Source organism: Setaria viridis, chromosome 9, assembly GCF_005286985.2.
Source record: "Setaria viridis chromosome 9, Setaria_viridis_v4.0, whole genome shotgun sequence".
In the NCBI taxonomy this organism is placed as follows: Eukaryota; Viridiplantae; Streptophyta; class Magnoliopsida; order Poales; family Poaceae; genus Setaria; species Setaria viridis.
In genome coordinates, this window is record NC_048271.2 from 47428561 (window position 1) to 47453530 (window position 24970).

Sequence of the window (24970 nt, forward strand, 5' to 3'; positions counted from 1 at the left end):
ATGCATGGCCGGGTCAAGACAATGTCCTCGAACGGCATCTGATAATGCGACCAGACAGAAACGGCTTCGCCGCGCCGCCGCCCCGCAGCAGCTCGGCTCTTTCCTCCACCGGCCGCCGCGCGTGTCGTCACGATAACGACATGGCCAAACAAACCGACGAATCAAAGGCTAGCTAAGCGCCTAGGCTAGATAGGCAAAGGGCAAATCTGACCTGATTTGTTTATTATCTTCGCATAAGTCAAGTGATTAATAACAACGCTGCAACTGCAAGTCGCATGGCGCATGTACATGAGGACTTTCTCTCTCGGTAGCTTAGCTAGCTTATAAATAGGCTCCGGGTCCCTCACCTTTTCCTCATTCAAACGCTTCCGAGAGAGCAATCATCGGGCATTCGGGCTTGTCATCCAGCTTCCGAGCTCCGATCCTCGTCGTCTCTGCTTGCAAGCTAGCTTTGATCTGTTCGTTTGGCGATTCTTGATCAAGTCAATGGCGTATGGCAAGAGGTCGAGGCAGCAGGCCGAGGAGATGGTCCGGCTACCCGACGGCGCCGACGTCGCGAGCTTCCTGCTTCTCTTCTCGGGCCACCACTACCAGCACCACGCGTCGTCGCCGGACCCAGCCTCGGCACCGGAGCGCGTGTTCGAATGCAAGACCTGCAACCGGCAGTTCCCGTCCTTCCAGGCGCTCGGCGGGCACCGGGCCAGCCACAAGAAGCCCCGCACGGCGGACGGCGGCGCCGCGGCAGAGCCGCCCAAGCCCAAGGTGCACGGCTGCTCCATCTGCGGGCTCGAGTTCGCCATCGGCCAGGCGCTCGGCGGCCACATGCGCCGCCACCGCGCGGCCGAGGCGGACGGCGGCAGCAACAACGGCCTCGGGCTAGGCCTCAGCCTCGGCAGCGGGCTCGGGCAGAAAGACGGCGGCAGGAAGGTGGCGCCGGCGGCCGAGGTTGTGCTGGACCTGAACGCCGTGCCGGAGATGGAGGAGGAGCCGGATCGCGCCAAGCTGGGGCTCTCCGTCGAATTCCCCGTAGCAGTAGTTGACTTCTTACGCTAAGAACGTGGAATAGATTGATCTTCTCGGTTCCATTTTTGAATTACACTATTTACACATTAAACCAACCCAAAGGTCAGCCTTTGAAACATTAGAAAGTCCAGGATACATGTTTTTTTTTCTCAGAAATGTATGAGGATATTTCTAATGTTCAAGGGGACAGGCTCTATACAGTATGCATGGTTTGACTTTCTGCAGATTTTATTTTTTATACATATTTTAAGGCTTTATATATTACTCGTAGTGATATATACTTCTGTTTTGTTTCATCATTTTCACTAGAGATTTATTTTGTGGGTTTGAGTATCTTGTTTTGCTTTTCCCACATGCATCATGTATATTCATGCATGCAGTTGTCATATATACTCCAATACATATGAATATATCCAGTACTAGTGACACAATTTGGCGGCTTATCCAATACTAGTGTATGAATATATCTCGATTTGAATGCTGAAGATAAAGCGTTGGTCCGTTTGCAGTGGTATTCGAAGTTGAATGTCAAAACAAATGTTATTCTTAGTTTTGGCTCTCTGTTCAAAACGCACACTGACTTTGATTTATTTTCTTTCTTTTTCTGGAAAAGAGAAAGAACATCAACGTTTTAACTTTTAAGGGAAACACTCCGGGAGGAAGAGATGGTTGGAATGTTCACTTTGTCAGAAATACATCCTCAATACCCACAAGGAAGGAAGAAAACAGACTCCTACTAGGATTCCTCTGTAATCCTACTACTACTCATACTATGTAATCCTACTATGACTCCTCCTTGTAACGGACTAGTAATCCCGCCCCCCAGAGTATATAAAGGACGGCAGGGGTTCCTAGATCGGTAGCTGGAGACCTCATAGCACAACAGAGGATCGAATCCTTAATACCAAACAACACCCAATCGCAGGGCGCAATATACAACACCCCAAACAGGACGTAGAGTATTACGCTACTCTAGCGGCCTGAACATGTATAAATCCGTTTCTTGTGTCCTCACTTTTACCTTCGAGTTCCAGGTTTTGATGATTCCCCACCAACCAATCTACTACATCGGGATACCCTTGGTAGGTTGCTGGGTATAAAACACCGACACACTTTTTTTTGCAAGAATCTCATGAGTAATTAGGAATCAACTTTAGAGTCTTTGGGCCTAGAGGGAACTGTGAAGGTTGTTGACGACATGTCATATGGCGGAGAAGCGAGCAAGATGTCGGTGACACTACCGATCGCAGGAGGTGGAGATGACCTCTAGTTGGGTAGGTGTGAGAATCGGGTGTCAAGGCTCGGTGAGTTTGGTGTAGCGATAGAAGGTGGCGGCGGTGGGGTATGGGGGGCACAGGAGATAACAAGGAGGATGACGCTCCAAAAAATGGAATTCGGAGGAAAGGAAGATGGAAATAGTGTGTGTGGGAGGGGGGGATAGGAGTTAGTGGTGGCTTTGAGCACGTTCTGAATAGATCTGAGCAAAATACGGTCTGGGTCGGGCTCAAGCTGGCAAAAAGCCCGAAATGGTTCGAGCCAAAAAAGGTGATAAGTCCGCTCACGAACAGCTTTCGACCTAGCACTTTTTTCCGACCGGGCCGCATGCTCTTTTTTAGTTGAAAAACAATTAAAATAGTCGGGTTGGGCTTAGCCCGCCTAGATTTTTTCGGGTCAAAAAATGAGCGACATGGCCAGCCCTATAAAGAACATGGATCGGGCTTAGCCTGGTGGGCTCGGGCCGGACTGTTGGGGTGGGCCAAATTTGCTCACCTCTAGTTCCGAAGATGTGGTAGATGTGATCATGCGAAAGGTGTAAAAGGCAACTACTAAGATTGCAATGACTCGATAAATTCGGCCGTTGAAACTTGATTCTATGGATGGAAAACTTTATGGCACTTCTTTTGCGAACACAACAAACCTTGGTTTTGATGAACGAGAATTAGCTTTGTGACTAATAACATCACGCGGGAAACTTCACATCTAAACGATACAGAAAGGTATCAACTTTTGCTTTTCGACATTAACACTTCAAAGTACCCGATACGACTGTACCACCTCTAATTAAATTCACAAGGTCAGTAAAAATTACGGTGGAGAAAAACGAAGATAGGTCGGCAAGGCAGCAATGAGACTATGAGAGGTAGCATAGTGACATTCATGTGATATTTTTTGACCCAGCTGATTAGCCGATGCAGCGGCGGCAGTAAGCCTGGGCTGTGCTGGCGACGAGCAGGAACTGATGGGTGATGCATGCATCCCTTGCCCCCTCGAAATGGGCCATTTTCCACGCAAGTCGTCGATGGTGATGATGGTGGTGGTGGCTGGAGCCCAGCCCACCCACACAAAAGAGCCCATGTTGAAACACTCCAAAGGCAAAATATCACAACGCCATCCACATCCCACCAAGTCCGCGTGGTCATTCACCAGCCTGCCGTCCGGCGTCCGCAACCAGCCCACGCAACCCCCCCAAACCCAAAACCCTACCGCGTCGCTCATGGCCTCGCCGCCGCCGTCTGCCCAGCTCCCCACCTCCGCGGCCGCCGCCGCGGGCAACGGCCGGGCCGCCTCCCCTTCGCCGGTGGACGCGCTCTTCCTCCAGAACCTCATGAGCCGCGTCCAGCTACGCCCTCCCTTCCTCGACACCAACTCCTTCCTCACCCAGGACCTCGACGACTTCCTCCTCAACGAATTCGCCGCGCTCTCGGCCGCCGCCGGGGCGTCCGATGACGACGAGGACGAGGGAGAGGACGACGGGCTCGCCGGCGGCGAGGGCTCCGGGGAGGCGAGGCGGCGGCGGATGCTGGCCAGGGAGGAGGCCAAGCTGGAGAAGGAGATCGTGCGGATGGTCCTCTCCGGGGAGGCCGAGGAGAAGCTCAAGCCCAACTCGGGTCAGTCCGTGGCCGTCGGCGACCACCACCTCTGCGTCGGCTTCCACGACGAGCCCGGCGGGGAGTACCGCGTCTGGGAGTGGCACGGCCACGTCATGCTCTTCGACGACGAGGATGGGTACTCCGCAGAGTACATCTACGGCAACCACTTCGAGCCGCTCGCCGCCGCCACGGCCAGGGCCAAGAAGAAGGAGAAGGAGAAGAGGGAAAAGGACCTGAGCATGGGGCTTCGGGATTTGGTTGTGGGCACCGACGACGGTGTCAATGGCAATCGATCCAAGGAAAACGGCAGCAGTGGAGGACCTAGGGTAGTGCGCAGGAATGTTGTCAATTCCCCTGCCGCGCCTGCAAGGTAATGCCTTTCTGGCGCGACCTTGCGACAATCCAAGTGGCTTGGTAAAAGCAATGCATCAATCCCAGTGACAGAAGCAAATAAAGATTTGTTGATCTTTTTGTCGCTGATCTGTTTAAGCCGTTTCTTGTGTTCAGATGAGAAATCATCTATACTTTGCTTCTGTTATGATACATACAGTTTACTACTGGGTTACATATATGCTGTTTGTTGAATCAAATGTGGTTCCTTTTATTCTTGCTGCTCATGCATTGTTTATGCCTCTTTGGATTCGAGGTTGAGAGATCAGGCATCATTAATTCATTATGCTAGGCACTTGCTGGTTTTTTTTCAGTATCTGCACCCTCTCTGGAACTTTGTATAGTATATAAGTGGTTTAGGATCACCCCCAATTGTGTCTATGGTTAGTAAATCAAACATCACATTAGATGGTTCTGGTTTACATGTCTATTTCCTAGTATGCTTGAAACTGAATTTCCTCTTCTGTGGCCAATACTTACACCAACCATGAACACATTTAACTTGTGCGGAATATTGCTCAACGACTAATTGACTATTGCTGTTACTATTCTGCCTTTGGATAATCCAATTACATGTAATTGCGCAAGTAATTCTTGCAGAAAGCACATTATGTTAATAGGATTTGGATAGATTTATACTTTGATAACCTCAAGCCATTGATTGGTTTGCACTTTGCATTTCAATAACTGGTTGCTCTTTTGTTCTCCTTTCAAAGATTATGATCAATTCCACCGAGTTGTCATTGTTGATTGACCATATAAGCCTTTAGGGAGGCTCGTGACTCTGGAGCCAAGGCCACAACATTACATTGTCTGTTACTCTGAAATCTGAATAATTTATACAGGCCATTCAGACTTGTGTATTTTGTTAACCATTTTGCTGTGGACAGGTTGATAACCAAGCACTATTTCTGTACCTAAGATTTTATGGCACATTTCCAAAATTTGTTGTCAGAAGGGGCACATGATATATTCATCCCTTATGTGTAACTTCGATAGCTATTGATAGTAATTCAATTCACCGAATCAGCTATGAAACTTTTTTCCCGAGATGATCAGGAACTATTTATAATTATATATGTGCGTTATCGGAGGGCTGTACTGTATATTCACTTATGAATGGACAACCATTTTATCATCCACTTTACAAATGTTTCCATTAACATGAATGATTTGATAATACTTAGAATCAGGTAGTATTCGATAAACTTCAGAAACTTTTGTTGAAGAAATATATAGCATCTAATGCTATATGATGTAAGTGTTAGCTCTTCCAAATATTTGATTCTGATACTAGGATGCTATAGAAAATTGCTTTGACATGCCACCAAATTCCTGCAAAGGATTGTACTATTTTTCAACCACCTGTTTAATAAAAAGCTCATAAGTCCATACTGATTACTGGTGCTGACATTTCTGGATCATAAGATGTTGTAGACTATCCTTGACTAAGACATCTGAACTGCATAATCATTTGAACATTCAGTTTTGTCCGCAGAGCAACAGTCACAAACAAGGATCATCTTGTGTAAAGTCAAAGATTTTTCGTAGCTAGAGCAATTTCACACTAAAAGCCAAGATTGCTGCAAATGAGATATCCGGACTTATATATCATCTTTAGCCTTTTTTTCCCGTATTGAGTTTGTTATCTTATATCTTCCAGAACTTGTGTTTGCTGTTTGCTACCATATCGCTTAACTTGTGGTTTTGAGTCTCTTTCGTCTAGGTTTAGATCTGTTGATATATGGTTTCTTTTGGAAAAAGTTAAGCTTATTTCCTTTAAATCTATGCAAGCTGTACATGTTGTTTAGAAGAATACAAAAGGCTATCCTCCGCGACGTTCTTTGGCCTTGTATATGTATTTACTTGTGTAACTTGGGTACACCTGACTGCATCTTCAACCTTCCATGTGAGGCTAAACGAACTAGCTTGCACGATTAGCCTTGCTATTGAGCATGGTTGTCTTCTGGTATTCTGCACCTGCTAGTATCTGACCTTTCTTGTGTTATGATATTCTACTACCTGGTGAGTTATGATATGCATGGATTACAGATGTTGTAAGTCTGCTTCCATAAGCTGATAAGCATGTGGGGGGCTAGACGACTATTGGAATGCAAGATGAAGGCCCTGCTGGCCTGCTGCATCAGAGCATGACCAAGTGTGCCCTTGTTGAATTGAGTATTGCTTTACCTGCCACATGAATGATTCTTGATTCTTCTACTGTATTAGACTAGTAGCATCCAAATGTAAGCTTTCTGGGCAGAAGATCCATGACTCGGCTTCATTTTTGCCCTTTTCTGCTCACACCTTATCTGCATAAACTGCAGTTCCTCACTAGTTTAAGCCTGAAACTGTTGATGGTACAATAGTAGTTCTGGTCAGTGTGGGTCATGCATCTTGTGTCATGTATCTCCTTTCAGATCACTTGCAACCTTGTCGCGAGTCTGCAAGCTCAACCTCGCTGCTGGTTTTCAAGAAAACTATTGAAAGGCAGCAGCAGCATTCCCTTGTCCTGTATTGAATCGGCCCTCGTGATGACCAACACACCGGGTCAGAGTTGTCCTTGATTTCTTTATCTCGTGCTGCTGGCTGGTACTCCCATGAGGTAATAAGGCTTCCTGGGTCTTCATCAGGTAATAAGGCTGCAGCTGCGGGGAGAGGCAGAGGCTCCGACTTCTTTAGACTAAGCAGCAGCAGCAGCAGCCAGCAGCAACTATTCATAGCAGGGGCGGCAGGCACGGCTGAAGGCAACCTCTGCTGCGCAAAGCTGGCCGCAGAAGCATCTAATAAATCAGAACGCGGTGGTCATATGAAACAAATATCCTTGCCGTATTCGAGAGGGCTAGGGCTCTTCAATCCTGTAATCTATTTTTGCCGTATTTGGCTTCCCTGCATCGAAATGGCAGGCATCTTCCGTTTTCCCTTGGTCTTGCATCTATTTCGAGAGCTTGCATGTCAATTGGTCACGAAGAACCTTTACTTTTCAGCTTGGTGCTGGTTTGTGTTCAGACTTGGGAGCAGCGTGGTGTCTTCGTGCACGCCATTTTACCCCCCGGGAACTCTGAATTGGCTGAGAACCTGGACGGGATAGGGCACCTGATGATGTAACCATGCTGAATTCGGAATCTGCTCGAGGCAAGGGGCATCCGCGTTTGACAATCTTTGTCCAATTCTGAAGATATACGCGGCTGTTCGGGTCCGAACAGGATCTGCTCGAGGCAAGGGGCAGCTTTTTTCGCTCGCCTAACTCGCATTTCTGGCTGGTTACCGACGACGATCGCAGCTCGGCGTGCTGGATTTGGCAGGGAATCTCGCTTGCCCGCAACCGCAATGGCGAGCCTGCTTTGCTCGCTCGCGTTCGCGTGCGCTCCAAGCACGCACGCACCGGGCCTTCCACGCGATCTGACGCATCCCCTGCTGACTTCGTATTACTTTTCCCCCCTTTTTTCCTCTTCGGCCGACCCGGGTGGAGCTGACGAATTGAATCCAAACACGTGTTGTGACGTTTGAGGAAACAAAGCAGACACGGCCGGTCGCCGGACTGAGGGCTCGGAGCCTCGGATCGAACAGGGAAAACAAGCCTTGATGCGATTGCGATGCGGCCCTTAAAGAATTGGCCGGCCTCAGCGGTACGGTGTGCTTGGTCTTCATCAACTTGTTAGAATTGTTGTATCACCATGCATCCTTTAATTGCGAGGATAAGGACTCGGACACGGGTCAACCGGGTCCAAATCTATGTCGTGACACTCGTCGCCACGGCAAAGAAGAGCGAGGGAGACAAAGAGACAAGAGCCTAGGCCACGGCCACCTTGTACGCTACCAAATGCCCCGGCAGTCGGCTGTCCCAAAAGAATACAGATGTGTCGCAACACATTTCGATCGTGATCAGTGACGAGCCTATCATCTGCTAATCATCATCATGTAAAGGAGTCAAAGGGATTAACAAAGGAAGAGGTGGACATGGAGAAAACAAAGGCCTGAAACGGCCGTGACGTGAACGGCAATTATTTACCCATCATCATGTGATTTATGAGAACAGGGGCATGGCTATTTATGGGGGCTAAACCCCCCTGACTTCTCCATCGCAAAGCATCATCTCCCGGCGTGCTCGCCTTCTCTGATACTGGCAGCGAACGGCGGCGTCCGCGAGTGGAAACGGCAGGAGACGAGGGGGGAGGGAGCCCAAGCGAAGCGAGCCACGCATTCATCGCGCGGGCTCATCATTGCGGCTGCGCGCACGGCACGTACGTGCCCGGCTCGCCGCCGCTAGTATTTAAGCGCCGCCCCGGGCTCACTTCGTTCCCCGATCCTCTTCGCTCGCCTGCGGCATTGTGCGGCGCTCCCGGCCGCCGCCCTGCCTGCTTGTACATGTAAGTAACAATGGTGCCGATGGATGATCTTGTGATTTCAATGCTCTGCCCTCTCCTCTTTGTTCGCTAAAGGTGGCTCAGGTCGATATACTAGAGGTAGAGGGAATTCAGTAGCACAAGGCATGAACTTTGGCTTGTTTTCTTCTTGTTGCTGCTGCTGCTGTTCTTGTCTCGAGCCTCTTTTTGGGCGTGGGGTTTTCTGAGTCGTCGTTTTGTGGTTTTCTGTCTGGCTGCTAAAAGCTGGGGGAGGTGTGTGCTGCTTCCTTGAACTGTTCTTCGGTGTTCCAGAGTCTCTTGCTACTGGATTTTCCATGTCTCTGTAACTCTGTGACTGTGAGGAGCCAGATCATGTATCACCAAGAGATCAAGGCTTGAATCTTGATCTTCTTGTTCTTGCCCTCTCAGCTTGGATTCTTGCTCTGATCGTAACCACCGGCCGTCGTGTTTTCAGGCATCGAGGACCTGCTTGCTGGTGGCGATCAGAGCAATGTGGAACTGCTCTGTGCCGCACCCGCTCTTGCTGCCGTACGGCGACGACTACGGTACGTTCTGCCGCCGCCGTCCTACCATCTCCTCCCTCGCGTTTCCTCTGGAATTTAACCATCGTGGTTTTTCTTCGATGCAGTCAAATGTGAGAGCTCAAGTTCACCGGCAGGAGCTGTGGGTCTGGACAGGATGTGAGTTCCATGTTCATGGCTTCATGCAGTACTGGCTTCAGGTATTCCTTGACATTTTCATCATGTGCACTTCTAGTAATTGAATTTGTTGTTACACTGAGCAGACTACCAGCGGGGTATGATCTGTGCCATTCTCTGAACTTGTCACCGTCACTGCACGGACTTCAGACGCCAACGCTTTTTGCTACGAACGGTTCAGAGAACTATCTAGGTACCTTTCTTTTTCTGTGTGTATCTCAAAAACGTCTCATAGGGGAGATATACCCGGCCCCATTCTTTCCCCTTGTTGAAATCTCGTTGATCATGAACTAGGGATAGGCGCGAGTCCGATCTACAGCGAGACCCGCCCAGCGGTTTCTCAGTTCAGCTTCACCCAGCCAACTGCTGCTTCTGTAATTTTTTTCTTCACCTTTCTCACGTTCAGACCTTTAGTAAAGTCATGCTAATGGTTCTCTGATACTTGCGTCTTGGACATGTCTGTTTCTGTCAGCCATTAGTGAAATGGACGGCAGCGGGGGAGACGATGACCGGTGACGGCAGCCGTCTCAGGGGATCAAAAAGGTTCAAGACAACGACGGCAACAGCAACAGAAACAGCACAAGGTCCGCAGCACGGCCTGCGTTGCCATGCCAAGCCAACAAGAAATCGGACTGTGAAGGTAAGCAAGGTTGTTGCTTTCCATGTGAAATGCCAGTAGGATCGTCAGAGAACAGTGAACTTAGGCGTCTCATGAGCATTAACGTTATCTGAATGTGCTGGATTATTCTGAATATTTTTTGGGCTACTGCATACAGGCACCATGTAAGAGGAGCCAGAAGCTGGGGGACAAGATCACGGCGCTTCAGCAGCTAGTCTCTCCTTATGGCAAGGTAAACACCAGCAGCTAGTCTCTCATCTGAAATTCTGGATGCGTTTGTATGTCTGAAACCTGAATCTGATGTACCCGCTCGCAGACGGATACCGCGTCGGTGCTCCACGAGGCAGCCACCTGCATCAAGCACCTCCATGAGCAGATCCAGGTGAGCAGATTTTTGAATCAACTTCTTACTGAATGGTCATGCGTCACCTGGACATGACCAGTAACAGATTCACAGCATCTCGCTGCTTTTCTCCGTTCCCTTTTCACCTCTCCTTTTCTTTCTACAGATTCTGACGGCCTCCTACCCTGCGATTAGCTCACCAGCGTCACAGCAGGTACCTGATGTTCTGGGCATGCATGATGCGATCATATTTAAAGCGGTTGACTTTGACGTAATCCTGAAAGTGTTCCACACGAAAGATGTGCTCTGAAAACCGAAAGCTTTGGCTTTCTGTTCTGTGACCGGCAGGATACTGGCGAGGAAGAAGGCGCGACGAATCTGCGCCGGCGAGGCCTCTGCCTGGCGCCGCTGTCCCCGGAGGTCGTGCAGCTTGCGGTGACGGTCGAGGCGGCGCTCCGCCACCGCGACACGGCCGACACGGAGGATCGCTGGCGCTTGCTCGGCACCCTGTAGCCGGCTGTCTACCGTGGGTTCAGTTCGTAGGAGTATGAGACATTGGCATTTTGCCCGTTGGCAGTTGCTACCATCAGGCCCTTCAGTTACGGCGCTAGAACTTGATTTCACTGGCAAAAATAAAATATGTACCTAGTTTAATTATATCTCAGAGCTTAGACACCGAATTATAATGAAATGGAAATACATTAGAGCTGTTTTATGCTTCCTCCGTTCTAAATTACCATTCGTTTTGAGTTTTCAGATCCATAGCAAAATCTATATATTTGAAAACTCAAAACGAATAGTAATTTGAGACGGAGGGACTAATTATTTGAAATCGGGTGCTTAACCAGTTCAAAGGAAAATTTTCAAATGCTTAGCCCAGTTAGGCAGGTACGAGGTCTTACGTCGGCAGTACACACAGAAGTCAAATGGCAACGTTGCCATGCGTAACTCAGTATGTGAGGCAATAAAACAGGTGTCTCCTACTGAAACAAATGCTAAAATCACTAGTACATGTTTTTGTAAGTATACAGTGTGCAGTCCACATCCAGTTTCAGTCCAAAGCCTCCAAGGAAAACAAAGGCAGGTGTTGATTTTTGTTCAGAAATGACCTAACGTCATGCCTTGAATAAAGATTAGCACATGTCACTGGCCGGCATCTTTCTTTAAGTTCTGTTTATTTGGGGATTCTGTGCGTGTTGCTATCATTTTGGGCTTGCTTCTTATGTTGAGATTCGTCTGGTGGCTATCTCCTGCATCTGCTCTTTCTCTCTTTAGTTGAGATTTTGCTCGTGCGTCATGGGTTCTATGCCTCTGAAATCGAGTGTTTGGGTTTTATTATTGTGGTTGAAGTAGTCAAGTAGATTTTAGCAATCAATCATTAGGTGGTATTTTTGAACTTTCTTCACATAGAATTTAAAAGCAATGAATTTTAGGTTCAATTTCATGTAACATCTAACAAAGTCTTGTAAGATGACGCCGATGTTTAATAGATCTAGTTGTGGGAAGTGGCAAAAGCCAAACTAAGGCTATCTATATGTGACTACTATTTATTTCACAAATAGATCACCTCAAGCCCCTCCCCCCCCCCCCCCCCACCAAAAAAAAAAACGGTCATCGAGGATGTCAAAGTTGTTTTCAGCATAGGAAAATAATATAAGGAAGTATATTTTGATCAAAAATAAAAAATATATTCAAAGAACAAAGCAAATCATTTCAAGGGAATGTAAGAAATAAACATATGCTGATAAACAATAATTTATTCTAGAAGAAAACTGTTCTAAGAAATAATATTCTGAGTAAAAAGAAATTAAATGTTTCTAGTAGAAATCATACAGAGAACAAATAAAAATGTTTGAAGAAAAGAATGTTTCGATCAAAAATAGAAATTGTATTGGAAAACGAAGAAAGTTCTAAGTCAATGTAAATAATAAAAAAATGATATTGGATCTTATTTTTTTGAAATTAATTCTAAGAATCACAATGGTGGAAAGGATCTGAAAACGGTTTGGTGGTTCGAGTGGAAAGTTAATTTGAAATGTAAATTGAAATATGCTTCCTTTCCATCCACATATCTCCATTCAGGCTATGCCACATGTCTCCAACTGCTTCATCGCCTAGACTAGGGGCGATGCTCAAGCAATGTTATTTTGCTAAGCGTCGAGTGGATTGAAGCAACCAGTTGAACAACCGATGTATAGAATTGTGAAACCAAACTCAAGCGAATGCATTGCAGCACCAATTGGGATTTAGGTCGAGAAAAAAGGACCACAGGAAACTCAGGTTCACATCTAGTTGCATATGGCTTCCCATTGCCGCACACTTGGAGTAATTTTGTCAACGACTCCAATGAATAATAAGTTACGAAATAGTGGTTTTTTAAAATAATGTGTAATGTTGAAAAAAATCAACCAAAACTTTCATGGGCATGAGCATTTTTAGATTAAGAACCAAAGTCCGGTCTCAGCCATCAAAGTTTGACAACTTACAACTAAAGAGAAACAAACTACCGCTTTTAAGCAGCTAGACCAACATCAACTTCGAAACAAAAGAGAAAGAAACAGAGATTCTGCTACTAAAGCAGAACCAAACTAGTTCTTGATCCTCTTCAAGATATTCCAGCCTGCCTTGCTAAGGATTTTCGTAGTTGAAATCTCCAGATATCGGCATCCATTCTTCAGGTGGTCCCTCTCTTCCTCTTTAGATAGAATTGACCAACTCCTGATCCAATACGTTCCTCTGAAGATTACCTGCAAACAAGAGTTAGGTTTCGATCTTTGAAAGACCACATCATTTCTACTCAACCAAATAGCCCAACAGATAGCAGTTGCACCAATAAGGATTTGATTCCTAAGTTTATTTGGAAAACCCCTAAGCCAGGAACCAAAAAGATTTGCCACATTCCCTGGCTGTTGAAAGCCAAAAGTGATGCTAACTGAATTCCACACCATTCTTGCCATTGGGCACTCAAAGAAAAGATGTTGAATTGTTTCATCTGCACTAAAAAACAGCATGTAGTAATTCAGCATGGGCATGAGCATGAGCATGAGCATGAGAAAGTGAGTAGGATTGTAGTGTAGTATGAATGAAAGACCTATTTGCAATTTGAGCTCATCATGGTATCGTTTATGTAAATTTCTATCTTATTTGTTGAATTTATGCTGTTAGGAGAGCTTATTAATATATTTGTGGCGAACATGAAAAAATTTGAGTGTGAATTCGGCACACTGCGCGCCAAGAAAATCCACCACTGCGAACGGATGGAGTGACTAGCATGTGGGCCTGTAACCGTTTTGTGGCATTTTTAGGGATCCTTTAACGTCAGCATCAGCCCCGTTAAGCGCTTGTTTGACCGGGTTCCCACACCCGAAAACAGCACGAGTCCACGGTCCCTGAGGGCATGAGGCCGAAGACCCACCTGCCCCTCCTCCAGGCTGCCGCCGCCGCCGCCAACTAACTCACCTCTCCACACCACCACCAACCAACCCCGCCGGCGGCCGGCCTCGCCCGATAAAACGCCGGCCCGCCTTCGGCCTCCAGCTTCCGCTCCCACCTGCCCCCGCGCGCCCCGACCAGCCGCCTCCCGCTCAGCGATGCCGCCCCCGTCCCTCCTGCTCCTCCACTCCTGCGCCCCGCTTCAGCCCCGCCCCTTCCGGATGAACTCCCGGGCAGCTCAGAGCAGGGTCGTCGTCTGCTCCGCTGCGTCCGCCGAGGGGTTCGTCCCCGCAGCGCCGATCCTCCTCTCGGAGGGGCCCTGGAAGCAGGTGACTGACGAAATGACAAGGGGCTCGCAGGCGCGGGCATCGACTGGAGGGCTTTGGTTGGGCTTAAGACTGAGCCTGGTTGCTTGTTGCCTTGTTGGTGTGAAATGCAGGTGGAAGGCGGCGTTACTGCCGCAAAGGGGTTCAAGGCGGCGGGCATCTACGGTGGGTTGCGCGCCAAGGGCGAGAAGCCCGACTTGGCATTGGTCGCCTGCGACGTCGACGCCACCGTAGCAGGTATGAGTGTGAGCTCCTCCGTTCGCTAGCATGGCAGAGGTAGCAAGATGTTCTCTTAGTTTCTGAATGCTGCTTTAGTGCGCTAGGTGTCTGCTCATTTGGATTTGGATGCATTGAGCAATCAGATATGCTGTTGTTTCTGATGTTACAGGGTGTATTGGCCTCTGATTTTATATGCTTGGTTAGTTGTTAGTTAGGCTTAGTTCTTATGCTGATCTCCTTTCAGGAGCTTTTACTACAAACGTCGTTGCAGCCGCACCTGTTTTGTATTGTAAGAACGTCCTCAGTACATCGAAAACTGTAAGTTAATGCTTCCTCTCATCTGCCTTCAAATTGCAGAACTTCCCCCATACAATTTGGGGTAATCACTTATTGATTTATTATCTTTACACAACACTATGTTCTATAGGGCCGTGCTGTGTTAATTAATGCTGGACAAGCAAATGCTGCAACTGTAAGTGTTTTTAAGAACCATATCTGTCCTACTCATCAGTATCCGTTGTGAACTGTATATGGTAATTCTATACTCCATGACTGATATTGACCTATCGTCTCTAAATGATTGCCTATCAGGGTGATCTTGGCTATCAGGATGCAGTTGATAGTGCAGATGCTGTTGCCAAGGCAAGGCCCTGCCCTTTTAGCTGTCTATTCGCAACAAAAGTCATTTGACTGCTATTTATTTTTGACCCCCTAACTTCTGTTGCAGCTTCTCAATGTGAGCACAGATAACATACTTATTCAGTCTACTGGTGTCATTGGTCAAAGAATAAAGAAGGTACGCGAAGATACATCCAGTATGAAGTGATTGCTCAGCTACTTTTTTCACAGTAGTCCATTGATGTTAGTATGATATAGTCCAGTGCCTGTCTGATATCTGGGCTTTGGTATTGCAGGAGGCACTTTTAAATTCACTGCCTAGTCTTGTGGGCTCGCTGTCTTCTTCAGTTCAGGGGTAACTAACATTCAGTTATGAGTAGCATTATTGCTCAAGCCTTTAAATTTTAATTTTTTTTCATGATAATCATCACTAACCTAAGATCCCTTCTTCATTAGTGCGAATTCTGCTGCTGTGGCTATTACAACTACAGACCTTGTTAGCAAGAGCATTGCTGTCCAGACTGAGGTTTTATTCTCTTGGTTTACTTGTAATGTTCTTCCATTGGAGTTTTATTGTGGCATTATGTGATTTTCGTTGCCTTCAATTCTTGTTGAAAACTAGATTGGAGGAGTGGCTATCAGAATAGGAGGAATGGCTAAAGGTTCTGGAATGATTCACCCAAATATGGCAACTATGCTCGGTGTATGTTCCTACCCTCCGTTTCTCCCTTTAGAACTCCTTCTCCCTTCCTCTATGGAGGCATGTAGCAAGCATAACGGACATTTTTTCTATTATAGGTTTTAACCACTGATGCTCAAGTCAGCAGTGATGTCTGGAGAGAAATGGTCCGAACGTCAGTGAGTAGAAGTTTCAACCAAATTACGGTGAGTCTCCACTCTTTGTATATTGTATCGATCATGTGTAAACAGTCACATGCCAATTGCTTCTAAAGGGCTACTGTATGGCATATGTGCACATAAAAATCCCAGATTGTTATTAAGGGTGAGAGGACACCACAATTTTGTTTGTCATACTGTTCATATTAATATTGCAATAGGTAGTTTTAAAGTAATAGACCTTTTTCTTGCAACAAGACTTAATTTTCTTGTAAATGTGGCAATCTCACTGACAGAACACATAGAAACCAATAATCATGTTGTGCCTTAATCCTGAAGGTGGATGGTGATACAAGTACCAATGACTGTGTTATTGCTATGGCAAGTGGGTTATCTGGTTTATCTGGAATTCTCAGTCTTGACAGCACGGAGGCTCAACAGTTCCAAGCATGCCTAGATGCAGTAAGTGCTCCCCACTGTTCATTAATATTTTCATGTCTGTCAGCAAGTGCTTATACGCAGATGTACTTTAATGTGGCACAACTATATTTTTTAAGCCAGTTGTTTTTCCCTCTAATTTACATGTGAATAGACCAATCACCAATGTAAACTTTATATTGTTCTCAGTAACACATTTCTGCATCCTAGTTTTTCCCCCCTAGCAGCATATATTTTACCTGTTAATTAAGGGGAAGATGCTGACGTATTCCTTTCATGTAGGTAATGCAAGGTCTTGCAAAATCCATTGCGTGGGATGGTGAGGGTGCAACGTGCTTAATCGAGGTAAATGATTGCTTGTTATTTTGAACATGATGGCTGGGTTTCTAAGCTTTAACAAACAATTTTACTTATCCAAAAAGTGAATTGCAGTGTGCACTATATAGGTCCTTTCTTGGTTTTCCTGGAATATGACATAATGTTCTCATGTGCCTTTTCCTATGCAGGTTACTGTAAGTGGTGCCAACAATGAGGCAGAAGCTGCTAAAATTGCTCGTGCAGTAGCATCTTCTTCTCTGGTTAAAGTATGCTAATGTCGTTTCTGCCAATTTTTGCAATTCACTTAGTATATCAGCTGTAGCAGTCTTCTTTTCATTCATTGCCACAGAAGGCCAGAATGATTATGTTATTTATGTCAGGCCGCTGTGTTCGGAAGAGACCCAAATTGGGGCCGTATTGCTTGCTCAGTTGGCTATTCAGGCATTCAGTTTGACGCAAATCGACTTGATATTTCTCTGGGAGCTATTCCACTAATGAAAAATGGTCAACCACTACCCTTTGACAGGTTAGAGAAGCTTTGATTGCATAGTAAATTCGCATTTCATCATTTCGGTCACTTTAAATAGATTAGGATTGCAAACAAGTTCTTTACCTCATACTGTTAGGATCTAAATGCCTACTCCTTTTTTAGATCCGCTGCTAGCAAGTATCTCAAAGATGCTGGAGATGTCCATGGTACTGTGAACATCGATATATCAGTTGGTAAGCTTTCAGCTTCTATACTGCATATTCTAATTGAAGATTATCGTAGTGTTTATTTATGGTTGCATCTGTCCAAAACATCTGGTTCATAACCAGGCCCTCTGCAGCCAGCATAGATTTCCTATTGCAGTATTGCTTCATGTGATTAGCTATGCTACCAGTCAACACAGTGGCCAGGCCCCAGGCAGACCAAACTGGCATCATATGAATTGAACAAATGCTTAAACAATTGGATTCAAGTTTGGAATGCTGATGTCATATTTTACCCTTTATTTTTCTACGAGATTATTTGGTGCCCCGTCTCAACTCGTACTTTACAAAATCACTATATTGTCATTACCATTTCTGTTGATTGTGTTATTGACAGGGAGTGGAGGAGGAAATGGAAAGGCATGGGGCTGTGATCTGAGCTACAAATATGTTGAAATAAATGCTGAATATACGACGTGATATGTATATTCGCCGTGAGGAAAGATATCTTCATTGGTTGGAACGGTGAATCTTTCAGTGCAATCACCACGTGGAGAATGTATATCGTATTGCAACGGCAGCCTTCTCTAACCAAGATGTTGCCCATGTAGTCTTTCCCGTGAGATCAATCAAATCAATGTTTTGTAAGTGTAATAATGCGATGAATAATGGTGGACACAGCAACAATGCTGACACCACCTCTTTCGGTTCTGAATTTCTGATGACGATACGGGAAAGTATAGATCTGAAACAAAAACTTTGAAATTCGGTATACATGTGTATTGCTGGTTGTACGTGTCAAATCAAAGCTTCACATTTATGTCAATTGGACTGAAATATTATTATTCCACCAACCACCATTGACCCCTAAATCGTTTGGATTCCTTGAAGGAGCTGGAGCAGCAGGAGTTCTCATCTTAGCATTTTTCTTGAGTATCTTCCATTACATTCTGAATAACTTACCAACAGAACGTGATATGACTCTTTGGTACTGCTTTAATTAACCTCAAAACGTCATGTTTTATTTGGGAAAGGCAATGTTTATACATTTTAATGAAGAACTAGAATTTTTTTTGGCTAACCATCTCAAGTGCTCCCATTGCATTCCGTGCATGTTCTACGTATGCCACGTAAGACAGTTTTAAAAAGGAAATATGTAAAATGTCCAAAGTACTCTTATTTACAGGACAAAATGGTAGTGGCTCCACAACCTCCCTCTTCTTCAAATAGCTTCTCTTACGGTTTTAAGAAGGAAATATGCGAAATGTCCAAAGTACCCTTAGCTACAGGACAAAATGGTAGTGGTCCCACAACCTCCCTCTTTTTCAAATAGCTTCTCTTACGATTTTAAGAAGGAAATATGTGAAATGTCCAGAGGCCCTTAGCTACATGACAAAATGGTAGTGGCCCCACCGTCTTCCTCTTCTTCCCTTTTCTCATTTTCGTTTATTCGAATTTATTTTTTTTCCTTTTTCTTCCCTTTTGCTTCCGGTTCCTTGTTCTTCCTATCTTTTTTCCTATTTCCTCCTCCTTCTCTTTCTTCGGTTCACCTGAGCCTCCACATTGCCCGCCTCCCCTGCGCCGTCATGACTTCGACCCTTATTCTCTACCCCTTCGCCGCGTGCACTATTATGTCGTGCCGGTTCTCCCCATGCCTTCCACAACAGGTTCGCCCGCATCGGCTTGTCTTCATCCCACACCGACGTCCATACTGCATCAGCGCGCCTCCACCCCACACCGCCACGAGAGAGCATAGCGCATGGATAAGGCAAGTGCCAAAGTTTTTGTAATTTCCATGAAAGGCAAGGGCGCATGTGTCTTTTAGCATATGAGGACGGGAGGGTCGAGATGAGCCATTTTTTTGCTCACGGTGCTCAATGCATATTGCCGAGCTCCTACTTACCCTAGGTCCAACAACTACGACGGTCACTGTTTCGTGGTATGTAGCTAACAATCATCTTTTTATGTTAACATTTCTTCTCTATTTGCTCCCTTCTTCTCTCCGATTATTTTTGCTGAATATTTTTAAAAAAAATTCACGATTTTTTCGTTGGTTCCAACTTATGTTTTGAAGTTTTTCCTATCTTCTCTACATTCTTCCCTAGAGTTCCTTGTTCTATTTTTCGGAAAGAAATTATGAAAAGTTTTTCAGTTCTTCAATAAGTCTCAATTTCTTTCAAACTTTCACGGGTAGGGAACAGGGACAAACAAAAACCTAGCAATCCTCCCGTTGTGGCTTACCTGGCTTTTTACTGGTTCCCACTTTTCGCTGTTAAAATTTTCGGGGGTGTTTGGATACGAGATGCTAAACTTTAGTAGGGTCATATCGGATGTTCGGATGCTAATTAGGAGGACTAAATGTGAATTAATTATAAAACTAATTGCACATATGGAGTCTAATTCGCGAGACGAATCTATTAAGGCTAATTAATCTATCATTAGCAAATGGTTACTGTAGCACCATATTGTCAAATCATGGACTAATTAGACTTAATAGATTCATCTCGTAAATTAGACTCAATATGTGTAATTAATTTTGTAATTAAATTATATTTAATACTCTTAATTAATATTCAAATATTCGATGCCACGTATGGTACCGGCGTGTATCCAAACACCCCCGCCTGCTGCCGGGCGCGTGTTGCCGAAAATCCTATTCCCGTGGGCGGGAGACTGGAGGCGCAATGTTTCGGTGCTCCCGGAATCTGCTCGCACCTGATTGGCCGAGCTACCCCTCCCACGGATCGTGCCCCGCGGGCTCCATCGCAACCGTCCGTGCGCCTCCAGATCTGACCGCTCGTTGCCCTCGTACGCGGATCGACGGGCCCACCAACCTCCTCCGCCCGCGCCGTTTAAATACGCGGCGTCGCCTTCGATGGCAGATCACCTCGCAATCTCGCATTCCTCCGATCTCTCGAGCCTTTCCTACTCCCGATAAGTCACTCGAAGCGCAGCCGCTGCCATGGACGCCACCGGTACCGGAGCGGGCGGCAAGGTGAAGAAGGGAGCGGCCGGGCGCAAGGCCGGCGGCCCGAGGAAGAAGTCGGTGTCGAGGTCCGTGAAGGCCGGGCTCCAGTTCCCCGTCGGCCGCATCGGGCGCTACCTCAAGAAGGGTCGCTACGCGCAGCGCGTCGGCACAGGCGCTCCCGTCTACCTCGCCGCCGTCCTCGAGTACCTGGCCGCTGAGGTAAGCAACATTCCTATCTGCCCCTGAAATGAAGTCATGTGTTCAATCTTATTTTGCAACGTCGTATTAATCTCGGTGCTGATTCGCCTTTTGCTTCCTTGCGTGACCAGGTTCTTGAGCTCGCCGGGAACGCTGCCAGGGACAACAAGAAGACCCGCATCATCCCCCGCCACGTGCTCCTGGCGATCCGCAACGACGAGGAGCTCGGGAGGCTGCTCGCCGGAGTCACCATCGCCCACGGCGGCGTCCTCCCCAACATCAACCCGGTCCTGCTGCCCAAGAAGACGGCAGAGAAGGCGTCCAGTGGCGGGAGCAAGGAGGCCAAGTCGCCGAAGAAGGCTGCCAAGTCCCCCAAGAAGGCTTAGAGGGTGGACTCAGATCCGATGTCTGGCGCCGTTTCCTGTTACCTGAGGTGTTTAGGTTGTAGATGCGGGGAAAGTGGTGCTTGGAGATGAACCAGTCTTGTAACTTATGATCTGTGTTTTTCAATGGAAGAAATGCCTAGTTTAAGTTAACATGGTGTGCATGATTTCTCTCATTTACCTGTGATTTTGCAATTTGGATGTAGTAATTTTTCATCCGTGATCGGTGATTTCGAGTTATCCGTGGTGTCCAATGAATTCGATTTGCATGTAAGAAATTGGGAAATGAAATTCCCCGTGAGAAACGAGAAATTCCTTGCAAGTAGTGCGCTCAACTTTCCATTGTTGCTGCAGTTACTAGATGCCTGAAATTTAGCAAGGCCTAGATTTCGATGAATTCCTGGGGGATGGAATTCAACCATCTGGTTCCTAGGTTCGCTGATGGAACTTTTAGTTAGTTTGAAGAAAATTTTCTTTGGGAAAATTCGGATACCTTCATCTGAAAGTCGTGGTGCTTGGGAATTTCACATTTTAGCGGGAAGTTTCCCGCTCCAGAATTTAGCGACGGTGCTGTGGGCGGGCAATCCAAGTATCTCAAACTGAAAGTTGGGCGGGCAGACTGAAAGTAAGCCGAGAGCTATTTGGGATTGTCCTTGGACACTGATTCAGAAACCCGCTATGGTGCACAAATCTGAGCAAGTTACTAAGGGGGTGTTTGGATACCCCGTGCTAAAATTTAGCACCTGTTACATCGGATGTTTGGATGCTAATTAGAAGTATTAAACATAGACTAATTACAAAACTAATTGCACAGATGGAGTCTAATTCGCGAGACGAATCTATTAAGCCTAATTAGTCCATGATTTGACAATGTGGTGCTACAGTAACCATTTGCTAATGATGGATTAATTAGGCTTAATAGATTCGTCTCGCGAATTAGCATAGGAGTTCTGTAATTGGTTTTATAATTAGCTCATGTTTAGTCCTTCTAATTAGCATCCGAATATCCGATGTGACACTGCTAAAGTTTAGCACACAGTATCCAAACACCCCCTAAATGGTCTCTAAAGGGGGTGTTTGGTTCCACCTTACTAAACTTTAGTTGCTTTAACAACTTTTAGCTGCTAAACTGCCAAACACCCTTGCTAAAACTTGCTAAAGTTGAGTTGCTAAAGTTTAGCACTTTAGCAAGTTTTTGTTGCTAAAACTTGCTAAAAGGTGAGCTGGACAACCTATACCCCTCATTTATTGCTTGTCTCCCTCCTCCTGCGCACCTTTAATAAGGGTAGATAGGTCTTTTTACAGCTTATTAAATACCTTTTAGCAAGAGTATCCAAACAACTTTTGCTAGCAAAATTTAGCAACTAAAGTTTAGCAAATTTTATCTACTAAACTTTAGCAAGAGTAACAAACAGGGCCAAAATATCTTCAACAATATTCTCTTTGCAGCCTTTAATAATGGAGAAAAATCTTCAGCAATCTTCTCTTAGCAGCCTTTAATTAATAGTAAATCTTTAACAATCTTATCTTAGCAGGCTTTAATTAAGAAAATCTTTAGGGATATTGTGTTAGCAGGCTTTAATTAAGAAAATCTTTAGCAATCTTCTCTTAGCAGACATTAAGCAATATGTAGCAATAGCAGGATTTTATCAAGAATATCTCTGCAAATAGCAGGTTTTTTAATTAAAAAGATCTTTAGCAATATTATATTAGTAGGCTTTAATTAATAAAATCTTCAACAATCTTCTCTTCTTGGCCTTCAGGTACGAAAAATCTTTAACAATCTTTGCTTCGTTGCAAACGTGTCTTAGCCAATAGAACACAATGCACGGCAATTTTTCAACTGACGTGGTAGCAGAGGTCGAAAGTAAGAAGCTAAAAACTCAACTTCTGCTCACAAGTTCACTAGTTGCAACAGCAATCGCGATTCGCGAGATCAGGCATATGACAACCTGAATACATTTCGGATGTTTGATCCCGGACTAAACTTTAGTCTCTATCACATCGAATGTTTAGATACTAATTAGGAGTATTAAACATAGGCTAATTACAAAACCAATTTCACAACCCCTAGACTAAATCGCGAGACGAATCCATCAAGCCTAATTAGTCCATGATTTGACAATATGGTGCTACAGTAAACATTCACTAATGATGGATTAATTAGGCTTAATAGATTTGTCTCGCGATTTAGCCGAGGGTTCTGCAATTAGTTTTATAATTAGCTCATGTTTAGTCCTCCTAATTAGCATCCGAATATCCGATGTGACACGGACTAAACTTTAGCTCCAGGATCCAAACACCCAGAGTTCAGACACAAATAGACAACTTGAAGAACATTCTTCAGTAGCAAATGTGCTCATAAACCAACACAGGCTCTAAAACAGAAAGCAGTAAAATGTTGGGAATCGGGAACTGCGAGGGAAGAAAATGGTTAATCTTATGGAATGGGCTACTATATGTCTATCGGAAGATAGTTAAGGGATGAAACTATAAAGTGTAGTAAGATCCAACAAATCTATTATAGTACGCTGCAAACCAAAAGCCTATTTAACTAAAAAAATATTGTTAAATTTTTTTTAAAAAGTTGGACTAGAATTTTCTTGAAAAAAGTTGAAACAACATTTATTCAAAAAAAGTTGGCTATTTCTTAGAAAAAATTGAATCCAAATTTTTTCGAAAAAAAGTTGCACCAACATTTTTCAAAGAAAATTTGGTCCAACATTTTTTCAACTTTCTCCTCTGGCTCCGGCGGTAGGCTGCGGCACGGTGGTGGCAGTGCAGGTAGGGGAGGAGAGAGGAGTAAAGGCTATGATTTTGATTTGATGCAGATCTGACGAACCTCAGTCGTTGCACGGATCTCAAATATTAAAAGTTATCACTTCTATCCACCTTCCGAGAGATGGATAGGATTTCCAAATGGAAGGTGTCCTGCGCGCTTTTGCGTCCTTAGGCCATGTCAAAAAATCAATCTTCCGCGTAGAATCTGTCAAGATACGAGTAATTTAGTGAAAGTGTAAGATTACGTATCAAAATCTGATACTAGTTCAGATCTAGCTCTGGGAATCGTTCCTGTATATGTTTCATTTTAATTTAATTAAACAAAGTGCAGGAGTTTCAGGCACGCCCACAAGTTGAAAAACTTGTAGGTATAGGACACCAAGCATTCGGCTTCGCCAATTTGCCGTTCCAAACAATCGATTAGCCGATTTGCTACTCGCCTACTCCAAATGCTGTCAGTTTGATTTTTCTTACCACTTGACAGTTATGCCCTCGGTCCCACGTGTCATCTCCTTCCCCACCTCGGCCCTCCTCAACCAGCTTTTCACCTCCTACGATTCGCCGCCGTCTTCTCGGCACGCCGCGCGCTCCCCCTCCTCCATTCGCTGCAGCAACTTGAAGTCCCGGGTCCCAAGCGGTGCCGCCGCGGACGTGGATGCCGCGTGTGTCGTCTTGCACACCGCCCCTACCGTGTCCCCTGACCTGTGCGGCCGCAGCGCCGGCATCGGCACCGACGGAGAGCATGCGGCCGCGGCCCGGGTGGCGAACTGGAAGCAGTCGAAGGAGAGGCTGGACCCCGCGGCAGGCTGCCGCCGCCGCTAGCCAAGTCGAGGCTCGAGTTGGGCGCCGTTGTCGACGACGCCGACAGCTGCTCCTGCCCCACTGCCGGCGACGGTGGCGTTCTGACATTGGTCAGGGCCCTTGGAGGATCTCGTCACTAGTCTGGATGTTCTTCTTGCCGGTGCTTACGGCCACCTCACGAGGCGGCGGCTCCACGTCCCGAACTCTAAAATGCACAATGAAATTCGTAAACTTGCTAATCGGTTCACGTGATATCCAAATTTCCATAACCCATGTTAAATAGCATGCGTGGCACGCTGACTAGGATGCTTACGCGTCCTGACACACGTGACCCGCCTGTCAGCACCATCTCTTTTCTCCAATCCTGCAGTCCCGGACGTCCGCACTAGGCTCCGGCCCTAGCCCCGGCCACCGTCCGCTCCTCCGGGACGCCGCCGCCGCCCCGAACACTGGCCGCGCACTCTGCGTCCGCCGCCATCCTGTGACCCCAGATGCTGTCTGCCCGTGCATCGTCGTCCGCCCGCACTAATCCGCGCCTGGGTGGGAGGCGGGCGGGGAGCAAAGGATGGAGCACAAGAGAGGCAGGACGGGGGTAGAGGGGAGGTGCTCGTCGGCGACCATGGAAGGGAGGAGGTGCTCGCCAGCAAC

At 46.1% G+C, this 24970-nt stretch overlaps 5 protein-coding genes across 5 annotated transcripts; all 5 read left to right on the top strand.

The window, feature by feature from the left end:
• The first annotated feature begins 280 nt into the window (after nucleotides 1-280).
• LOC117840777 (uncharacterized) lies at nucleotides 281-1247 on the top strand. The gene has a single exon (XM_034721310.2). The coding sequence runs from the start codon at nucleotides 487-489 to the stop codon at nucleotides 1051-1053; it is 567 nt and encodes a 188-aa protein (XP_034577201.1). The 5' UTR covers nucleotides 281-486; the 3' UTR covers nucleotides 1054-1247.
• Nucleotides 1248-3429: 2182 nt separating this feature from the next.
• LOC117840776 (uncharacterized) lies at nucleotides 3430-4497 on the top strand. The gene has a single exon (XM_034721309.2). It carries the CDS (start codon nucleotides 3518-3520, stop codon nucleotides 4265-4267), a length of 750 nt encoding a protein of 249 aa, XP_034577200.1. The 5' UTR covers nucleotides 3430-3517; the 3' UTR covers nucleotides 4268-4497.
• A 3888-nt stretch (nucleotides 4498-8385) lies between these two features.
• LOC117840251 (uncharacterized) lies at nucleotides 8386-10966 on the top strand. The gene is made up of 9 exons (XM_072290545.1): nucleotides 8386-9195; nucleotides 9279-9330; nucleotides 9435-9541; nucleotides 9649-9722; nucleotides 9821-9988; nucleotides 10125-10199; nucleotides 10284-10349; nucleotides 10477-10544; nucleotides 10610-10966. Exons 1-9 carry the CDS (start codon nucleotides 9141-9143, stop codon nucleotides 10821-10823), a joined length of 879 nt encoding a protein of 292 aa, XP_072146646.1. The 5' UTR covers nucleotides 8386-9140; the 3' UTR covers nucleotides 10824-10966.
• A 2732-nt stretch (nucleotides 10967-13698) lies between these two features.
• Nucleotides 13699-18045, top strand: LOC117840639 (arginine biosynthesis bifunctional protein ArgJ, chloroplastic). Its single transcript, XM_034721155.2, has 16 exons — nucleotides 13699-14071; nucleotides 14182-14305; nucleotides 14532-14605; nucleotides 14715-14759; nucleotides 14879-14929; nucleotides 15015-15083; nucleotides 15202-15260; nucleotides 15362-15431; nucleotides 15528-15608; nucleotides 15704-15790; nucleotides 16082-16204; nucleotides 16463-16525; nucleotides 16687-16764; nucleotides 16879-17024; nucleotides 17151-17221; nucleotides 17589-18045. The coding sequence occupies exons 1-16, from the start codon at nucleotides 13901-13903 to the stop codon at nucleotides 17669-17671; spliced, it is 1395 nt and encodes a 464-aa protein (XP_034577046.1). The 5' UTR covers nucleotides 13699-13900; the 3' UTR covers nucleotides 17672-18045.
• Nucleotides 18046-20060: 2015 nt separating this feature from the next.
• On the top strand, nucleotides 20061-20893 carry LOC117836195 (histone H2A). Its single transcript, XM_034715571.2, has 2 exons — nucleotides 20061-20378; nucleotides 20489-20893. The coding sequence occupies exons 1-2, from the start codon at nucleotides 20154-20156 to the stop codon at nucleotides 20741-20743; spliced, it is 480 nt and encodes a 159-aa protein (XP_034571462.1). The 5' UTR covers nucleotides 20061-20153; the 3' UTR covers nucleotides 20744-20893.
• The last annotated feature ends 4077 nt before the right edge of the window (nucleotides 20894-24970 follow it).